The sequence below is a fragment of the Erpetoichthys calabaricus genome, chromosome 12 (genome assembly GCF_900747795.2).
Source record: "Erpetoichthys calabaricus chromosome 12, fErpCal1.3, whole genome shotgun sequence".
NCBI lineage: Eukaryota > Metazoa > Chordata > Cladistia > Polypteriformes > Polypteridae > Erpetoichthys > Erpetoichthys calabaricus.
The window spans coordinates 52534220-52555133 of record NC_041405.2 but is presented as its reverse complement, the minus strand read 5'-3'; the positions used below and the strand labels follow the sequence as shown (position 1 = coordinate 52555133).

General features: G+C 40.7%; 1 protein-coding gene across 1 annotated transcript; it reads right to left on the bottom strand.

Annotated features, from left to right (window-relative positions):
• Positions 1-1226: 1226 nt before the first annotated feature.
• LOC114663074 (transforming growth factor beta activator LRRC32-like) lies at positions 1227-18478 on the bottom strand. Its single transcript, XM_051935365.1, has 4 exons — positions 18450-18478; positions 11185-11332; positions 4531-4650; positions 1227-3942 (listed from the first exon to the last, which is right to left on the bottom strand). Exons 1-4 carry the CDS (start codon positions 18476-18478, stop codon positions 2041-2043), a joined length of 2199 nt encoding a protein of 732 aa, XP_051791325.1. The 3' UTR covers positions 1227-2040.
• Positions 18479-20914: the final 2436 nt, after the last annotated feature.

Below are 20914 nucleotides of genomic sequence, written 5' to 3'. Positions count from 1 at the left end.
TATGTAGTAAGACCAAATATTGTTAAACTCCCACCATGAAGAAATATTTAAAAATATGTCCTTAATGATGAAGTTAATTTCCATCACTGCTTAGTTCTTCATGAACAAGTCTTCATTTCCCCATTGTAAACAAATGCTGTTTTTAAACGTGTTAAATCAAGAAAGATAGAATTTGATGCTGGAGGAATTTTGAAGTTACATTTACATTGGGTGGAGGTCTGACAGCTCTGGCAAGTATTTAACCGTGAACAACCTGCAGAGAGGTGAGATTGCGTTGGTCTGGACATGTGCAGAGGAGAGATGCGAAGTATATTGGGAGAAGGATGTTAAAGATAGAGCTGCCAGGGAAGAGGAAAAGAGGAAGGCCTAACAGAAGGTTTATGGATGTGGTGAGAGAGGACATGCAGGTGATGGGTGTGACAGAACAAAATGTAGAGGACAGGAAGACATGGAACAAGATAATCTGCTGTGGCAAACCCTAACGGGAGCAGCTAAAAGAAGAAGAAGAAGACGACGACGACAACTAGTCTGTGCTCTACTATCAGTGTAGGTATGGGAGGAAAGCTGTTCCCCTTTTACCACAAAGGTTTCGGTTTTTAGTGTTTCTTAAATGCTCTGTAAATATAGTATGTGTAACTGCATCATGGCACCTGGCTCCCTTGCCTAATTCTTGCTATTCTGTCAAACCCAGGTGATCAGTGGTGTTTCAATTTCCCATCCTTTTGAGTGCTTTCTCTAACCTGTTCTCGCATAGGCACTCTTCTTAACCATGTTTCATTGAAAATCCCACAACATCTGAGTAGTCCTCATCCTAGAACCACTTCTTCTGCTAGCTATCTGCTTGATCCCGATCTGCTCTTATATTTATAGCCGTACCCACCTAAGATGTGAAAGCAAAACCTTGCTGCACAAAGTATAATATATGTAGCTATTCATTTAAATATAAAAAATCATGAGTATGGCATTGTTTGGTGGTTCACAATGCAGTCCAGAGTACCCAATCTAAGCTAAAGTAAATATGCCGGAAAACACAGCTCATCAATGGCATCATACATCTTCCAGATAAACACATATAGCATCTATCTATCTATCTATCTATCTATCTATCTATCTATCTATCTATCTATCTATCTATCTATCTACCTACCAAAACATTGGAAATGTTAACATTTTATAGATAGGTTTATAAATAAACCTATAATAGGAAATAAACTATATAAAGGTTTCTACTTGAATTTATAAAAAATGCTGAACTTTAAAAACACACATACAATTGGCAGAACAATTTTGGCAAAACAAATTCAATTTAAATGTGTATCTTTACATCTCTTACACAGAGCAATACAGTTACATTTTCTTTTTAAATGAGTGTTTTTGACTAACTGAGGTAGCAAGTCTGAAATGAGTATATAAAGATATCTGCACATAATTAAGTAATACCCACTCTTATTAACAGTGTAGCATCATATGGTAGCTTTGGCTCATAGCTTTCTGCTGTATTTAAGAATGGCTGCTTGGATATAAATCAGAAATGTTTTAACAACTTAAAGCTTTTTTTGTAGCTTTGCACTATTTTCAGGTAATAATCACTCTTTGAACAAGAAGTAAGGAAACTGCCTGTCATATTTATAACTGTGCTCCTTTTTAATATGCCTCATTTTCTTACGTAGCTAGCTCCCAGCTGATGAAATGAGACGCCGACCACCATTTGATATTGTGACTCCTTCAGTGTGTTTAAGAAACGTTTGAAGACCCTCTTGTTTGGTGAATTTCTCTCTGATATTAGTTGTCAAGTTTTTGCAATCAAGAAATTGTGACTAGCTTACATTTTGTTCTGCACTCTTCACTTGTGATGATCAATTTTGTATTCTTCGCCTGTAATACTTGTTCCCAAACAGTCACCCAGAATGATGTTTCTGCAGTTATGTTGACCACTTTTGTAAGTCACTTTAGATAAAAGCGTCTTCTAAGTAAATAAATGTAAATGCTTAATTTACATTGATGAATGTGTTTTGACCAGAGACAGCACTGATTTGAACTTCAGTTATTAGCCACAAACATATCAAGTTGAGGCTCTTTGTGGCTTTGCTTAGCATCCTGGTTGTACTGAAAACATGCCACTTTGTTGCTTTTAAATTCCACAAGTCTGTGGCACTTTTTTCTACTTAAAAAATACACAGTAGCCGTCATTGAAAGAGCTACAAAGAGCAATATAATTAGAATCAGCACCAGCATGTCTCCAACTGTAGAGGCATCGGCCAGACAGTGCTGGGAGTGATTATTTGTCACATTAGCGGATTGTGTGGTGTTGTGCCAGTAAAGACAATGAGCAAGCTGAAGATCTGGGAGATGAATGTTTCTTTCTTCAGTCAAAACTTTCAGCCAAGTCAAAGAGCAGCAGTTGAAAGGATTTCCACTAATCCAAAGAGACTGAAGAGTGGCTGACCAATATGCTACCATCCACTCATCCAGACTTCTCAAAGAATTATTCCTTACATCTGCTTCCACTAAGGCAGCACAAGCAATGCCTTTGGGCAATGTATTTATCCGGTTGTTAGAGAGATCTAACATTTGTAACTTTGGTAAACATGGCAAACGTAACTCGCTGGCGGTCATATGATTGCTGCTTAAATTAAGTACTTCCAGACTCTGGTTTAAATCATTCAGTGCACCCTCAGCAATTTTCAATTTATTATTGCCAGAGAGGTCAAGTGTAACCAGTGGAGTCTGGTGGAACATATTAGGAAAAAGTCTTGTGATGTTGTTACTTTGTAAGCTCAGGTGCTTTAGTGTTCTTATGTCTGAAAATGACACACACCTTTCATCCTTTTTTTTTTCTTGTGTTACTGAGCTGTCATTTTTATCAATGATGCCACAGAGTTTCACCCTATTGTCACCCAGGTGTAGTACTTCAATCTTTGGGAGAAGATGAAAGAAGCCATGAGGGATGTATCTGATCTGATTTCTCTGAAGGTCTAGAGATTGAAGAGAAGGAAGATATGCCAGTTCTTCCAAAGAAGTGCTATTGCTTATGATATCCAGAAGACAGTTGTCACTAAGGTCCAGATGCTGAAGAGCAACTAGTTCTTTTAAAATATGAAAAGGGACAGATGAAAGATGGTTTTTACTCAAGTCCAAATGTGTTATATTTCCAAGCCAGTTTCTGGAATTTTGGTTATACTTATCGTCTTTCACCATATGTGAATTTGCCATTCCTTTCGGTAAAAATTTTCTTTCCAGAATTACAGTTTTAGTAAATAAAACATCCATCTGATTATTTTGTAAGTAGAGGTGTTGTAGAATATTCTTTTGAGGAAGTATTGGAAATGAAAGCAGTCTGTTATGGCTAAGGTCCAAAGTTGTCAGTTGGTATATGTCTGTTTTCTCAGCTGTAACAAAGAGCTCAATGGAATTTTGGCTAAGGTTTAGAACCTGCAGCTGAGGCAACCTAAAATCTGAAATGCAGTGCAGTGCATTAATAGCTAAGTTTAACACAGCAAGGCTTTTCAGGTTCTCAAAGGTTCCCTCTTCAATTTCCAGGATAAGATTTTGCTCTAGGTTGATATGGCATAGGTTGGGCATTCCTTGGAACAAATGGGAAGAAAGTTTGACGATTTTGTTTCCTTTGAGGTACAGGAACTGCAGAGAGCTCAGGTTCTGCAGAAACTCAGTCGCCACATTCAAATTTAGATCATTAAATGACATGTCAAGCAGTCTCAGCTGTGTCAGTGGCTGTAAGAAGAGTTGTCCATTTTTGTCACTTTCACCAAGATTATTCCATGCAAGATTGAGTTCCTGCAAGGATTTTAGATATATGGCAGTCTTGCTGTTGAGGTTCCGTATGTGGTTATGCGACAAGTCTAATTTTTTAAGTTCGTGTCCCAGGTGTTCAGGAATAAATGAAAGGTTGAGATGGCAACAAGATATTTCATAATTTGTAACCTGCAAATGAGTAAATAAAAAAAAATGGCTAGATTGCAAGGATACATATACACAATGTATACATACTATATATACTGTATATATGGTTATAATGTTATGAGCCATGTATGTTAGTATGGTATTAATTAAAACTGCAGTGTTATTAATTGTTGAGAAGCACAGTTCTACTTTTGTGAAATCAAGCTCTGACCATCTTTTTAATTTGAAGGTTGAAATTTAAGAAGTAGATATATTAAGTATCTTGAGGTATTATTTTCAGTTGTGTCAAACTCTGTAGAAAGTCCTCCTCTATACATGTGCTTTTTGTTGAACCCTCTCATTTCATTATTGCCTGGAAGCTGATAAAGCGCCCAATTTTTCTTCATTTTAAAGTGGATTTTTAACATGGTTAGTAACAGAATTGCTTTATTTCACCAAATCTGAGAATATACAAAAAGATGGAGAAATGGTAGAATATGCTTCTTAAAGTCCCTGCTTTATTTTGTTAAAAAGAGAAAGCTTAAAAATTTCCCAATAAGCATCATACAAACAGAGTAGACAAAATATCTGGTGAGCATCAACAATACAATAGATAGGGAAAGAGCATACCTTATAGCAGGAGGTCTGGTTTCCATATGCATAGGCAAGACACAGCAAGAGGAACCAAAGAAAGATAGCGGCGAAACTCATTCTGTGGGGCTGTGTGACAGAGCAGCATGACTTTGTGGTCTGGAGGGAAGCCGTATGGTTGTCCATTTATAGTGCCGCTGCAAAATAAAAAAAAATTTCCATGCCAGGAAATGGCATTAAGAGCTGTCAGCTTTCTTCAAATATTTCCAAGTCCCTACAGATGGGTCAAAAATGTTTTTTTGCATATCTTTCAAGGCAGTAGGATCTAACATATTTGACCTAATGTTTACAAATAGAAATGAAATGGCACCAGTTATGCCTTAGCATCTGAAAACAGCAATTGTGGTTATTGAATCTTATTCTGGAATGACAATTAAAGAGTAAAAAATAAACAGGAATTAAGATCAGTTTACAAAGGCTGGATAGAAAAGACAGCTTTGTGTTTGCAGTAATATGCTTGGAGTGACTGCAGGATGAATAATTTCTGATCAACATTTAATGCAAATGTATAGATTCGTCCACTAATGAAATAGAAAGGAGGCATTATACAAATAACTACTAGTGTATGTTAATATACTGTCCACACTGAAATTGAAACCAAGCAGTTGTGCACCAGCTAGCACATTGGCATAGAAATCGGTGCTGTTGGCCTACAAGTCTAGAAGTGTAAGTTTCATTCCTTGGTCATTCACAGCTTGTGTGGAGTTTGCATGTTCTTTTTTTTGCCTACTTTAGATTTTTGTGGGTTCTCATGATTGCTCCTACATTCCAAAAAATGTATGGAAATTCTAAGTTAGCTTGGCGTAAGTATGAATTGTGTTGTGTGATAAAGTGCTCTGTCAATTATTTGTTTCTTGCACTCAGTGCTTTTGTCATCATCTTTAACCTCCCAGTGATTCTGTATTATTAAAAACTGTTTTAGAAAATGTACAAATGAATTGATGATTAAAACTAGTATCAGAAACTTAAATATGATTGACTAAAAAGTGGAGATTTATTACCCAGCTGCATAATACATGCTAATATATCCTAAAGTGCCAATGGTGCTTTATATAGGATTCAGGCAGTGTGTCACAAAGAAAGTCATACATTTTGTCATTGTAGGAATGTAGCTAGAGATTTGTGTTCAAAAATGTAAAATATGAGTTCTGAATTTTTTTTCAAACCCTTGGCATAATCTACTCTCTCTCTCTCTCTAATGTGATGTTGTTAGATTTTAAGATTCTTATTCCGTTTTTAAATTCTAAACTAAAATATCAAGAACTCTCATCCCGTGAGATGAGATTTTGTGGCAACAGATTTAACCACACCCTGGACTGGAAATAAAAGAGAGAGTAGATGACAAAAACAGGTGCTGTACAGGCTTTTAAATGTTTGAAATGCTGTGTGAGCAGCAGCAGATCGAGCAAAGAGGAGGTAAAAAAAACAAAAAAACAATTTGTTTCTCATTGTATCATCGTTTCAGAGGAGCGATGCATCTCCTTGGGGTGCATTCAGCCCCCCTCTTCACAACACAAGCGGCAGAGACGCGAAGTGGCTGGTGCGTAGCGCAGCCTAGGGGGGTTGGCGAGCAAAGCGAGCAGGGGCTAAGCCCTCTAGTCATTAAATAAAAATCAGATTTTATTTCCAGTAGTTAAATAATTTGATACATAAAAAATAAACTTTACTTCAGAAGCCCTCTGACTTATGTGACTTGAGATGGTGCCGATGTAAGCCCTGCAAACAACACACCACTATGTCTGTCAAAGGGTGGCCAAAATACCAAATTGCTCTTTGAGAAGGTAAGACAGGGTAAGGACTATATGTCAAAATATATGAATTGCTCGTGAAGCCAATGTGGGTAGAGGAGTGCTCCTGAGGAGCTGCAGACAGAATATTGGCAGTAATTTCCCCTGAAAGTAGCCATAGGAATTAATAGAGAGCATTTTAGACTGGCCTTGGGCTTTCTGTCCATCTAGAAATATGCATTGTAGCCCCACCGGTCTGAAATTACAGGAAGCTACAGACATACTTGGCTTTTTGGACTTTCCAGGGTGCCTGGAGCTGTGAGATGACAGCAGCATATGTTGAATTCAGACCATTTAGATTCACCCTAAAAAGTAGCGTATTTTCCATGTGATTGATCAGGGGACCCCCATGGGTTTTGGCAGAAATGAATGATACCTGGCGCACTAGAAAGACTACAACTAGGAGTTATAATGAGTTGAAGATTCACTTCCAGGAGAAGATATTAGAAGTACAGTAGTTATTTGAGAGAGGAAAGCAATATTCACAAATAAAGGCTTATGCTCCGTTTAGGAAGAGAAACAGAAAAGCATGTTTTGCTCCCTGATATTTTCTCTTTGACTATACGGTCACTGTTACCATCTCTCAAGGCTGTTACAATAAATGTTTCTAAGAAAAATATAATTTTATTTCATGTTTGGACGCAAGTTTGCTGCTTATTAACCCATGTACTAGACTTAAGGGATGGGCTCCTCACATACATACTGTATAAAATTGCACAAATAGACCAGAAACACAATTTTTTCCTTTTTACAGTATGTAGGCTACCCATACAGTAATGTCTTGGTATTATACTGAAATAATCTGCAATTTAATATTCTCCTAATTTTACATACTACTTTAGCAACGTCTACAACCCAATAAGGAATATAAGCAAACACAGAAGAAGCAATAGCTCTTTTCATCTGATTTACCCTGACCTCAAATCTGAGTGCTGGTTTAAAGATTGTAGTGATGGATTGTTCCCATAACTGCTATGATTCATTCATCCATTTTTTTACAGGATCATGAAGAACTATAGCCTGCCCTAAACAACACTGAATGTGTGGTAGATATGAGCCCTCCGTAGCATGTTTGTCCATGGCAAGGCATACTCAAATGCTAGGCCAAATTAAAGTCACCCCTAGGATAGTCAGGTTTTCAATAATAGTCCCTGTAGCTGTGAGGCAGTAGCACTAGCCACTTAGTCATCACACTGTCCACATTATTAATTTCCATAGGCATAGATATTGTCTGTATAAATTACACAGTTTGAACCCAGTTCCAATGAATTTTATTAGTAAATATAGTATACCCAAAAAAATTACCTCCAAGCCCAGTTGCTTTTGTTCATCATCATCATCATCATCGCCGGCAAGTCCATCACAGGTCCAAGGCACACTTACACCAGCACTCACTCATGACAGTTAACTTAACACACACATCTTTGGACTATAAGAGAAAATTGGAATACCTAGGGAGAACCATGCAAACTTCAGGTAGGCAATTACTAGGCAAGGATTCCAACCTGATCTCCTGGGACAGTGAACAGTTTGTCTCATTCAGGACTGTGACTCTGCCTGACGTTGGACTCGCCAGACATTTTATCCAGGGATGGTGCTGACTGGAGTTTGTTTTCCTCTCTTCTGTTATCAACTGTCCATAGTTTAACATAATGTTAATGAACACATTGTTACATTTATGTTGATCTCTTTGAAATTGCTTTATTTTAATGTGTTTTTATACAAATTTGTGTTTTTATGTGTATTCATTATGTTCATTCGTATCCGTTCATCTCACAAACCCACTTATACAGAGCAGGATCACAGGGCCGCTGGAGCCTGTCTCAGGAAGCAGCTGGTTCAAGGCAGGAACAATCCCTGGACAGGGTGCCAACTCATCGCAGGGTGAACACACACACACACACACACACACACACACACACCAGAGCCAGTTGAGCATCAGCAATCCACCTAACCTGTATGTCTTTAGACTGTGGGAGGAAACCCACACAAACATGGCAACCGCATGTGAACTCCAAGGAGCACCTGGCACATGAACCAAGGTCTCTTTCCTGTGAAGCAGTAATGCTATCACTGTGCCACCCTGTTGCCTATTCATCCATCCATCCATCCATTTTCCAACCCGCTGAATCCGAACACAGGGTCACGTCACACAGGTATTCATTCATTATGTAATTTGCTCAGTTTGTAATTGCATTTTACATGTGAAGCTGCTAAAGCACTCTGAGCCTGCAGGCAGTGTAGTGCTGAATTAAATGGAACTGAATTCATGATCAGGAAATCTAGCCGGCCAATTTAGATTCACCAGCTAACTTAGCACACAGATTTTCATGGGAGAATGGAAAACTCAGACAATGACCAGATGTGGGATTCCAACCCAGGACAATTGATCTGCAAGACAGCATTTCTAACTACTGTGCCACACTTGACACGTGCACTAGGATTACTATTGCTATTATTAAGATTACATCTTTTAATAGCCAATAATGTCTGGGATAATTTACTGATGTATCAACAATGAGCAAGATGCTGACCAATATCATTGGATTGGGTGCAAGAAGGGATAATCTAGGCAGTTACATTGTTTTTAAGAGACAAACTACATAAAAATGAATTACTACTTTTGTGAAACTTAGAGATTATTTAATATTTTTAAAATCTAGTATAAAATCAGACAATTTTAGCAAATATGGCTGCAAGTCACATAAACACTCTCAGAATTTAAAGATCTGAGTGCCATCTAGTGGTTAATTTGAAATTCTGTAGTTCAAGTATTTGTGTTCCATAGCCAGAGTGTGGGGTCCAGGCCCTAGAAGCTGCAAGTATGACAAGGCAAATTAATACTTAAAGATATCTCAAAATTAATTTCCGCTATCTTCAAATACAGTACACCTTTAAAGACATCTGAAACTCAATTCAAGATATCTTAAAATATGTTCTCTTGATACTTTGCACTGCATTTTGAGATACCTTTTCGGGATATCAAAAATACATTTTTAGATATCTCAAAATATCTTCTGTGCATTTCAAGATTCATAAAATTTGCTTTGTATCCATTCTGAGATATCTATGTCAAACCTACACCTTGTAGCATTTCTTGTTCTTTCAATGAGACTTTCTACGTATTTTAAGATATCCCTAAATGCATTTGAAATATCTTGAAATGCACAGGAAGGTTATTTTAGATATTGTGAAATAAATTTTAAAAGTACTGTAATTAATAATTAACGATGTTGTGATATCTTTAAGATATGATATCCCTTGACCTCAAACGGAGCAGAACCTCATTCGGTCCTCCTATGCAATTCAATACATCTCAAATGAATTTCAAGAGATCACAAAATTAAAGAAGGCCTGCTGAAAGAATAGGCAATTTTACAGGAAGTGATTTGGATATGCTGCAAAAGGCTCAGGAACTTATTACAACATATCTTCATTTGAAATATGGTAAAATGTATTTAAAAAAATGGGGTAAATACAAAAAACAGAACATGAGTAATCTTCTTCATAGAGCTAGATGACCAATCTATCATTGCCACCTCAGGAATGCAACAGTACTCTACAATAGTAATAGTACAAACTACAAAGCAAAATGCAAGAAAAGATATCACTCACTAAATACAGACCTATCACACATGAAGACACAGATTTGTTCACAGTCCTGGAGACCTCAGACAATAAGCTGCCACCCTCGTACTGGCCATTGCACAGCTGAATCAGTGCAGGGCCAGCCCATCTGATGAAAGGACCCTTCTACCCCAATGATTCCAGTGCTCCTTTACTTGAGATGACTTTTCCATAGGTTGGCAAACAACTTGGAAGTAAAGCAGAGGCACCAAGTGTCACATGTGAGTACTGAGAACAGAAACCGAATAGACGAGTGTTAACAGTTTATAAATATCATATTACTTGACTAATCACAGAGATGCAGCTAATCAGCAGCTCTACACAGGATATGCTAAACTGAAGCAGTGAGTCTTCAGCCAGGATTTAAAAGCGGAGACTGAAAAGGCACCTCTTATAGTAGCAGGCAGACCATTCCACAGCTTCAGGGCCCTGTAACTAAATGCTCGGCCTCCCACTGTAATGTTATTAATCCTTGAAATCATAAACAGGCCGGCATCTTAAGATCTTAATGTGTGCTCTTGTTTGTAAGTAATAAGTAAGAAGGACCTTTGCCATTTAAAGGTTTATATTTTAAAAGGAGGATTTTGAAATCTACCCTAAACTTAACCGGCAGCCAGTGTAAGGATTTAAGAACTGAAGTTATGTGTTGTTATTTCCTTGTTCTTATAATAATTCTTGCAGCAGCATTTTTGAAATAACAAAAAGCTGTATAAAGAACAATTTGAACAGCCAGTGAACACTGCATTACAGTAGTCAATCCTACTAGAAATAAATGCTTGAATGAATTTCTCAGTATCCTGCATTTTTAGAAAGCGTATTAATTTTCCAACATTTTTAAGATGGAAAAAAACATGTTTTGGACAGTTTTGTAATGTCTGCTTTAAATGACATGGTAGTGTCAAAAATAATGCCTAGATTGTGGACTGATTGAGTAGATCTAGTGGTGATTGCAAATGAGTTAAATAATAAAAAAGAAAAACAAAAAACATCAGCATCATTCCCTCCAGTAATTAATATTTCTGTTTTGTCTGTGTTCAAAGTCAAGTAGTTCACACCCATTCACTCTTTTAAGTCACTAACACATGTAATTAAGGACAACATTAGGGAAATGTCATTTGGACTAAAAGAAAGGTATAACTGGGTGTCATCTGCATATCTGTGAATATTAATGTTATACTTTCTAATGATTGATCCCAGTGGAAGCATGTAAAGTGAAAACAGTTAAGGTCCCAGTATTGAGTCCTGCAAGACACAATATTTCACTTCTGTGTATAATCCATCCATCCATCCATCCTCTTTCGCTTATCCGAGATCGGGTCACGGGGGCAGCAGCTTGAGCAGAGATGCCCAGACTTCCCTCTCCCCGGCCACTTCTTCTAGCTCTTCTGGGAGAATCCCAAGGCGTTCCCAGGCCAGCCGAGAGACATAGTCCCTCCAGCATGTCCAGGGCTTTCGCCAGGGCCTCCTCCCGGTTAGACGTGACCAGAACACCTCACCAGGGAAGCATCCAGGAGGCATCCTGATCAGATGCCCGAGCCACCTCATCTGACTCCTCTTGATGCGGAGGAGCAGTGGCTCTACTCTGAGCCCCTCCCAGATGACTGAGCTTCTCACCCTATCTTTAAGGGAGAGCCCAGACACCCTGCGGAGGAAACTCATTTCAGCCGCTTGTATTCGCAATCTCGTTCTTTCGGTCACTACCCATAGCTCATGACCATAGGTGAGGGTAGGAACATAGATCAACTGGTAAATTGAGAGCTTTGCCTTGTGGCTCAGCTATTTTTTCACCACGACAGACCAATGCAACGCCTGCATTACTGCGGATGCCGCACTGATCCGCCTGTCGATCTCCCGCTGTATTCTTCCCTCACTCGTGAACAAGACCCCGAGATACTTGAACTCCTCCACTTGGGGCAGGATCTCGCTCCCAACCCTGAGAGGTCATTCCACCCTTTTTCGGCTGAGGACCATGGTCTCGGATTTGGAGGTGCTGATTCCCATCCCAGCCGCTTCACACTCAGCTGCAAACCGATCTAGAGAGAGCTGAAGATCATGGCCTGATGAAGCAAACAGGACAACATCATCTGCAAAAAGCAGTGAACCAATCTTGAGTCCACCAAACCGGACCCCCTCAACGCCCTGGCTGCGCCTAGAAATTGTGTCCATAAAAGTTATGAACAGTATCGGTGACAAAGGGCAGCCCTGGCAGAGTCCAACTCTCACTGGAAACGGGTTCAACTTACTACCAGCAATGCGGACCAAGCTCTGACACCGGTTGTACAGGGACCGAACAGCCCTTATCAGGGGTCCAGTACCCCATACTCTCGGAGTACCCCCCACAGGATTCCCCGAGGGACACGGTCGAACGCCTTTTCCAAGTCTGCAAAACACATATAGACTGGTTGGGCAAACTCCCATGCATCCTCCAAGACCCTGCTAAGGGTGTAGAGCTGGCCACTGTTCCACGACCAGGACGAAAACCACACTGTTCCTCCTAAATTCGAGGTTCGACTATCTGACGGACCCTCCTCTCCAGGACCCCCCGAATAGACTTTTCCAGGGAGGCTGAGGAGTGTGATCCCTCTGTACTTGGAACACACCCTCTGGTCCCCCTTCTTAAAGAGGGGGACCACCACCCCAGTCTGCCAATCCAGAGGCACTGTCCCTGATGTCCATGCGATGTTGCAGAGGCGTGTCAACCAGGACAGTCCTACAACATCCAGAGCCTTGAGGAACTCCAGGCATATCTCATCCACCCCCGGGGCCCTGCCACCAAGGAGTTTTTTGACCACCTCGGTGACCTCAGTCCCAGAGATGGGGGAGCTTACCTCCGAGTCCCCAGGCTCTGCTTCCTCATTGGAAGGCATGTTAGTGGGATTGAGGAGGTCTTCGAAGTACTCCCCCACCGACCCACAACATCCCGGGTTGAGGTCAGCAGCGCACCATCCCCACCATATACAGTGTTGACACTGCACTGCTTCCCCCTCCTGAGACACCGGATGGTAGACCAGAATATCCTTGAAGCCGTCCGAAAGTTGTTCTCCATGGCCTCCCCAAACTCCTCCCACGCCCGAGTTTCTGCCTCAGCAACTACCAAAGCCTCATTCCGCTTGGCCTGCCGGTACCTATCAGCTGCCTCCAGAGTCCCACAGGACAAAAAGGTCCTGTAGGACTCCTCCTTCAGCTTGACGGCATCCCTCACCACCGGTGTCCACCAACGGGTTTGGGGATTGCCGCCACGACAGGCACTGACCACCTTACGGCCACAGCTCCGGTCAGCCGCCTCAACAATAGAGGCACGGAACATGGCCCATTCGGACTCAATGTCCCTAACCTCCCTCGGAATGTGGTCGAAGTTCTGCCGGAGGTGGGAGTTGAAGCTACTTCTGACAGGGGACTCTGCCAGATGTTCCCAGCAGACCCTCACAACACGTTTGGGCCTACCAGGCCTTCCTCCCCCACCATCGAAGCCCACTCACCACCAGGTGGTGATCAGTTGACAGCTCCGCCCCTCTCTTCACCCGAGTGTCCAAGACATGTGGCCGCAGGTCCGACAACACGACCACAAAGTCGATCATCGAACTGAGGCCTAGGGTGTCCTGGTGCCAAGTGCACATATGAACACCCCTATGCTTGAACATGGTGTTCGTTATGGACAATCCGTGACGAGCACAGAAGTCCAATAACAAAACACCGCTCGGGTTCAGATCGGGGGGGCCATTCCTCCCAATCACACCCTTCCAGGTCTCACTGTCATTGCCCACGTGAGCATTGAAGTCTCCCAGCAGAACGAGGGAGTATCCAGAAGGTATGCCCTCTAGCACCCCCTCCAGGGACTCCAAAAAGGGTGGGTACTCCGAACTGCTGTTCGGTGCATACGCACAAACAACAGTTAGGACCCTTCCCCCCACCCGAAGGCCCACTGGGGTAAACCCCAATGAACAGGCTCCAAATCGGGGGGCAATAAGTATGTCCACACCCGCTCGGCACCTCTCACCGGGGGCAACTCCAGAGTGGTAGAGAGTCCAGCCCCTCTCAAGGAGATTGGTTCCAGAGTCCAAGCTGTGCATCGAGGTGAGCCCGACTATATCTAGCCGGAACCTCTCGACCTCACGCACTAGCTCAGGCTCCTTCCCCTTCAGAGAGGTGACATTCCACGTCCCAAGAGCCAGCTTCTGTAGCCGAGGATCGGACCGCCAAGGTCCCTGCCTTCGGCCACCACCCAACTCACGCTGCACCTGATCTCCTTGGCCCCTCCCATAGGTGGTGAGCCCATGGGAAGGGGACCCACATTACCTCTTCGGGCTGTGCCCAGCCGAGCCCCATGGGTGCAAGCCCGGCCACCAGGCGCTCACCATCGAGCCCCACCTCCAGGCCTGGCTCCAGAAGGGAGCCCTGGTGACCCTCGTCCGGGCAAGAGAAAATGTTGTCCAAAGGTTTGATTCATCATTGGAGGTTTGTTGAACCGCACTTTGTCTCATCCCTCACCTAGGACCAGTTTGCCTTGGGTGGCCCTACCAGGGGCATAAAGCCCCGGACAACAGAGCTCCTAGGATCATTGGGACACGCAAACCCCTCCACCACGATAAGGTGGCAGTTCAAGGAGGGGTTTGTGTGTAATGATTTGAAAAATAAGAACTAAACCAGACAAGCAGAAGTGCCTGTAAGCCCAATGTCATTTTTCAGCCTGTGTAGTAAAATAGAATAGTCAGTAGTGTCAAATACTGCGCTTAAATCTAACAACATACTGTAATTACTGTGAAACGTCCTTCATCAGAGGATATCGGAATGTCGTTTATAACATGTGTTAGTGCCCCTTCTGTACTCTGACAGGTGCTGGAATTTCTCAAATAAACCATAAGGTGAAACTAAAACTGATTAGCCCCTACTTTTTCAAGTATTTTAGAGTAACCAGGATGTCAATATCAGATATCTTGAAATATCAATATTTGGCATTATGGGTAATTCACTTTAAAATTATCTTAAAATGCATATAAATATGATATTTGAATGGTAATTTGGCTTTTACAATAACTATTTTATAGTTCAAAATGGATTCTTATAGTGAAATATTCCATTTAATTGTGCATTTCTCTGCTTAATTCTGCTACCATTTTGCTTTGTCAGAAAATTCCTGTGTGCATTTTTAAAGAGAAAAAAAACATGAAAGTGTTAGGTAGCCACTCCGTGGCAATAATAGAGGAATTTGGGAAGGAGGCAAATATGTCTTCATGGCACTGTCCATATTTTTATAACTAGAACACAATTCTACTAGCTGGACAATTCAAGGTCAGTTAGGCAAGCAGTATGACTTTGTAACTAAGAAGCCGTACTTTAAAACAACAAGGCTGTTTAGTTTAAACTCTGCCTCTGCCGCAGAGTCACGTAGTGAGACAGGTGAGGTTCAAACAGGCAACTTTTCAATTTAAGGTTCATTTTGTTGTATACTAAGGCACACTGCCTGTGTGACTGGTTTTACTTTTAGAATTACTCTCAGAAACATTAAGAGAAAGGTGCACTGTTACCCGGGATATGCAGGGCCGTTTCATGAGCTTTAATATTTTGCCAGTGAGCAGATGCTAGTGAAGCTAACCCCCATCTTGAGAACAGAAAAACAACATTCTTATAATGGAAGGAAGCTAAAAGGCTTTTAAACAATTGAAGTTCATCATTTTCTTTATTTTTTTGAAACTTTTACTTTTACATTGAACAAACAAGCAGTATTTCTGATTAGTTAACACATCACTTTGCAGCCAAAGCTGCTCCAATGCCAGATATGCAAATCTTCATTTGGAGCTGCCTGTTTGGCTAAGGTACATATGTGTTCACTCAAACCATATCACTGGCTGTGTAACCCTGCGCAAAGTCACTTAACCTGTCAGTGTTTCAATCAGAAGAATATGTAAACAGTTAATATCATGTGTAGGTTGCTAAATAATTTACACCTTATCAAATGTTAGTCTTATGGGTCTAGAGCTTTTCTTGGCAGCACTGGGCACAAGGCAGGAACCAAACTTAAAGCCACATTTTTGGGATATGGTAAGGAAAATTGGAGTACCTGAATAAACACCCAGCAGATCAAGAGTAATATGTGACGGGATTCGAAGTAACGGTAATACAAAATAAATACAGTAGAAGACCCTGCAATGTACCAGTTTCAGTTAACTTTATTTTCTCTCAGCCAGTCAGTCAGTCAGTCAGTCAGTCTAGCAGATGTCATCAGTGTTGGTACATTTGATTATCTTCTGATTAACTTGCTGGACCTTTTGCATTATATCTAAAGCATTACTTGGTCAAAAATCAGAAAATACTTGGTAAATGTGACAAGGAGAAAACTTAAAAAGAAATGTCTTATTTTTACTGCAAGCTTTGCATTGACTAACAGGTAGGCAACTCAAACTCTTGTATTACATTCTTTAACAATAAAACTATTGCCAACCTTTATTGCAAAAACTTTTTTTGAAAATAATTTATTATTCAAAAACATTATTATGTTCAATTGTATAGGGTATCAGCGCAACATTGGTGTAAAAGGAAAGTTTCAATACATCCAACCCTAATCATCATATTTTTTTATTTTTAAAGCATACCATTGATTTTTTTGAACTTGCAACGTTTCTCTTAGAAAGTAAAACCAGGAGGTGCAAAACTGGTGTGGGGGAATAACCTGCTTTGGATTGAGCTGCTTAGTTGGATCCATGCTCTTATGTTTTGCACAGTCACAAATCTGTTTTGTCCAGTTCATGGTTGTGAGGGGTCAGATGGTATCCAACCAGCACTGCAGACAAGGCAGGAACCACCTCTGGACATGATGTCAGTCTGTCACAAGTCATTCTCACATGTACACCCACATTCTCATTCACACAAGAGAATGATTTGAAATCACTGTTTCATCTAATTCACACATGTTTGTTTCTTTGTTTGTGTGTAAAGGAAAGTCAAGAAAATCAATGCAGACAGTGGTAGGACATGCAGACTCCACATGGTCAGTGACTGGTTGTGGGATTTGTATTCAGAATCTGCGATGTAGCAGTACTAACTACTGTGCTACAGTGTTGGATACACAACATTTTACAAGCTATTGTTTGTTTTGAATGAGAAGTTCAGCGCTAACCCACTAGGTAGGGCTTTATATGGCAAATATCAGATATTTTCATAGGAGGGCAGCATGATAATGCAGTGGTTAGTTACAGGTCCGTGTTTCAATGCCTGTCTTGGTGCCGGAGTTCCTTGAGTTTGCATGTTCTTTCTGTGTACATGTGGGGTTTGTCTAGATATGCAGGTATCTTATCAGCCATGATTTGTACTCAATCTCTGGCAGTGCCAGCCGCCACTCCCACATGCTGACATTTTTTGTACTTTCTGTCTATATCAGTAAGAGTGTAAAAACAATTGGTACCTAGACAGATGCAAGCAGCTTGGTTCGGGGATAGTTTGAGGAAATACGAATAATTTAGTATTACTACAACACAGGTCACACAATTACAAAAAATTTACTAAGGAATGCGTATTGTATCAGTTCTCTCATATGTACTTTGCTCTTCTTGTCTGTTATGGAGGCATTATAGAAAACATCATGTAGTGTAAAAATTTAATGGCTGTAATGCATTTATTAAATCTGTGATTTTGAAAACATGTCCTTTTTAAATAATATACATAAACACACAAATTTTACTTTCTCTGTAAGTTCAACAATATGACAAAAAGGCATAAAGACATTTCCTTTAAAACTCTAGTATGATTGTGAACCCAAAATTGCAGTGATGCTTTTGCAAGTAAGAGAATAAATGTACAGTATATCTTGCTTAGGTCAAGTAGCCTTGGGACAGTCTTTAACAAGTCGCAAGTAGCAGACAGTGGAAAAGTGTTTGCTATTAGGTGAAAGACAAAGTCCATTCAGTTGATGAGCATTTCAGTCTTCAGTGGTTATGTTGCATCTTAGTAGTTCAGAGTATGGTATATATGATGCATGACAGCAAGTCATGGCGGTCCATTGATCTGATGATGATGCTGTCCATCCATTTATCCATCTGTCACCCCTCCCGTGTATATGCTGATGGGAGAGCAGCCTAATTTCAGAAGGGAAGGCCCAGAGGTACAATGGGCAGGGGAGTTGCCCCTCAGGCACAGTGGGTTGGTGTCAATGGTGATGTCTTGTCACTTTCTTCTCCTCTTGTCGATGGGACCATTGTTCCTCGAAGTGACCGACTCCTTCAATTACAGTCGGTCTCCAAAGCACGTGATCTCCAGCATATATCTCAAGCTGCCTATGTGTAATGGAGCAGGCCTTGAGAAAATGCTTGAAGTAGTCCTTCCAGTGTTTCTTTGGGCCACCCCGGGGTTGGAATCCTTTAGTGAGTTCACCATAAAGATAAGCATCATTCCAGAATTTTAATGTGTGGAATCCTGACCTCACAAGTGATGCCCCAGATCTTTTGGAGTCCGCGCATGTTGAATGCTTACAGTAGGGAGTACAGGACTCACCATGTGGAGGTTTTGGTTATAAAAGACATGCTCACGTAGGCAGCCAAGTACAGAGGTGGCTGGTCAGAGGTGGTTTGCAATCTCTTCAGTCACATTGCAAAAAATTATGCTTCTGAAGTAGGAGAAGGATTGCATGTTCCCTAGTGTCTTGTTGCCAATCTTGATGTCTTTTGCAGGATATGTGCGCTGGAAGGGTCAGTGTCTTGGAGGTGCTGATTTCGTGGCCCTTCCAGAAATATGTAGTGTATGGACTCAACGGTCCTTTAAATGCTTCCCCGGTGAACAGCTACACCAGCAATATCATCAGCATACTGAAGCTCATAGATGATTGTCAAGAAGGTTTTCGAGGTTGAAAATATAACCATCCAGTCAGTGCCTGATCTGCTTCATCAGTGGTGTCCAAAGCATTTCTGGAGAGAAGAGTGATGGTGACAAGTTAAATCTTGAAGAGCCCTGGAGCCAGGTCACAGCCTTACTTGACCCCTACAGTAATTTCGAAGGGAGCAGAGAACCAACAATGACTTTTGCCCTCATTCTGTCATGGAATAGACCAGTGATGGCGAACCTATGACATGCCAGAGTTCACTAACACCTGAGTTACCAAAGAAACTGAACAAACACAAATATTAGAAATATGAGACCCTGCATCACCCAGAGCTTAAAATAGATTCTCACTATCTTTGTCAGCCCTTCATCTGTCATCACGGCAGCTGCACAGTTCAGTTGACTTCTAACTGCTGCAGAGGAAGCTCATTGTCATGGCACAAGCGCATATCTGCAACTGCAGTTCTCAAAATGAGCACACTATCGGCATTTGCGTGAAATCAGCTTTTGCATTCGTTGCTCGGGTGAAGTGCACTGAATTATTTTACGCCAGGAGCCAGTTCAACAACTACGGAAGCTCTGAACCTCACAATGAAAAAAAATTATGGGATAACCCTCATCTTGCACGTATCCTGTACGTACTTCATTCGTGATATTTTCACGTTCATACAGTATATGTATGAGATAAGGGCTATTCCATCTTTTTTTTTTTTTTTTTCATTGTGTGGTTCAGAGCTTCCATAAACAACACTGCTGCATAGGTAAGAAGGTTATTACACTCAAAGGATATTTCGGTATACTGTCTCAGTAGTCTGCAAAGGGCAGTGCTAATGTTCTCTCTCCAGGCTTACACTTCCGTACAGTAGAGCTGCATTTGTTTTGGTTTTTTTTTACATTTCTCTCAACAGTCCCTCTTAATCCTTTCTAGAACTGGCTTATTTTCCATGTTATACTTTTGTGAGACCTTATTCTTGGCATTAAACAACATTAAAATGGACAAAAGAAACCGACTGACAGATGAGGTTAGTACTGCTTGTTTGGGCTTGAATTTTACAAAGTACCTACCTTTAATTTCAGACTTATCTATTAAAGCTCAGCAACAAAAATTCATTTATTGATATCAAATCAAATGCAATGTATTCCATATTTTTTTCAATTCAATTCAAAATTTCTTTTAAAAGTAGGGTAATATTAGTGCACTATTACAAGCCCAGTTAGAATCAATGTGCATATCATTTTCTCTACTGTAAGTCACTGATTATTGTTTTACTTTTATAATACATATTCCCACACATGATTGGGCTATTTTTTTTTAATAAATTAATATGTAAAGAATTGTTTCTCTCTTGTCTAATGGGGGTGACATGCCAGCAGAGTCAAATTAGGCATTTGCCCAAAAGGTTCACCATCACTGAAATAGACAAAGCATAGTGAGGAATTTTGGGGGATAGCAAAACTTACAGTATTTCCCAAAGCATCTCATGGCTGACAATGTCAAACGCTTTCCGCAGGTCGAGGAAGGCAAAGCTTATTTTTCGCTGGTGTTCCCCAGCCTTCTCCCAGAGTTAGCAGGTGATAAAGGTCATATCGCTCATGCTGTTCATGCGCTTCGATTCTGGAAGTACTCTGTCTGCAACGTGCCAGAGAGCAGAGATGAGAACATTTTTTCAGACCGCGCAATTTAATATCTAGCCGCAGCACATACTTTACTTTGAAAGTGGATGCTGACTTTTGCTGGTATAACAATTAGAGACTTTAGTGGCAAAAGTTAGTCTTTGATTTCAAAGTATGTAATGTGGCTTGATGGTCAAGGAAGGAAGGCACAGATCCTGGAAAAAAGAAACTTCTAGGCATTCAAAAGCCAAAAAACTGCCCAACCCCAAAAGACATTCTACAGTACTTAAATGTGACAGTTATTCTTTAAGATCTGCTTATGATGCAGTGTCCTGCAACAGGATTTACCAAGTTCATCGTGACTGTGGGGTTTCATTCCAACCAGTTTCACAAATAAATAGTTCAGTCTTACTTCTAAATGATTTTTGATAATTGTTTAATTAGTCTTTTTCTTCTCTTATTTTACATTCAGAAATATGTGCTAGTATATTTACATGCAAACAAATTTTAGAAGTTTGTACTTTTTG

Excerpts from the sequence above, each read along its gene's own strand:
- LOC114663074 (XM_051935365.1), bottom strand. The coding sequence starts at position 18,478 with ATGTCTTTTATAACCAAAACCTCCACATG. Across the intron at positions 11,333-18,449 it reads ATAACCAAAACCTCCACATG|CCGGGGAGAGGGAAGTCTGG; the intron begins GTGAGTCCTGTA and ends TAGAAGAAGTGG. Across the intron at positions 4,651-11,184 it reads TCAATACTGGGACCTTAACT|ACCACAAAGTCATGCTGCTC; the intron begins GTTTTCACTTTA and ends GCTTCCCTCCAG.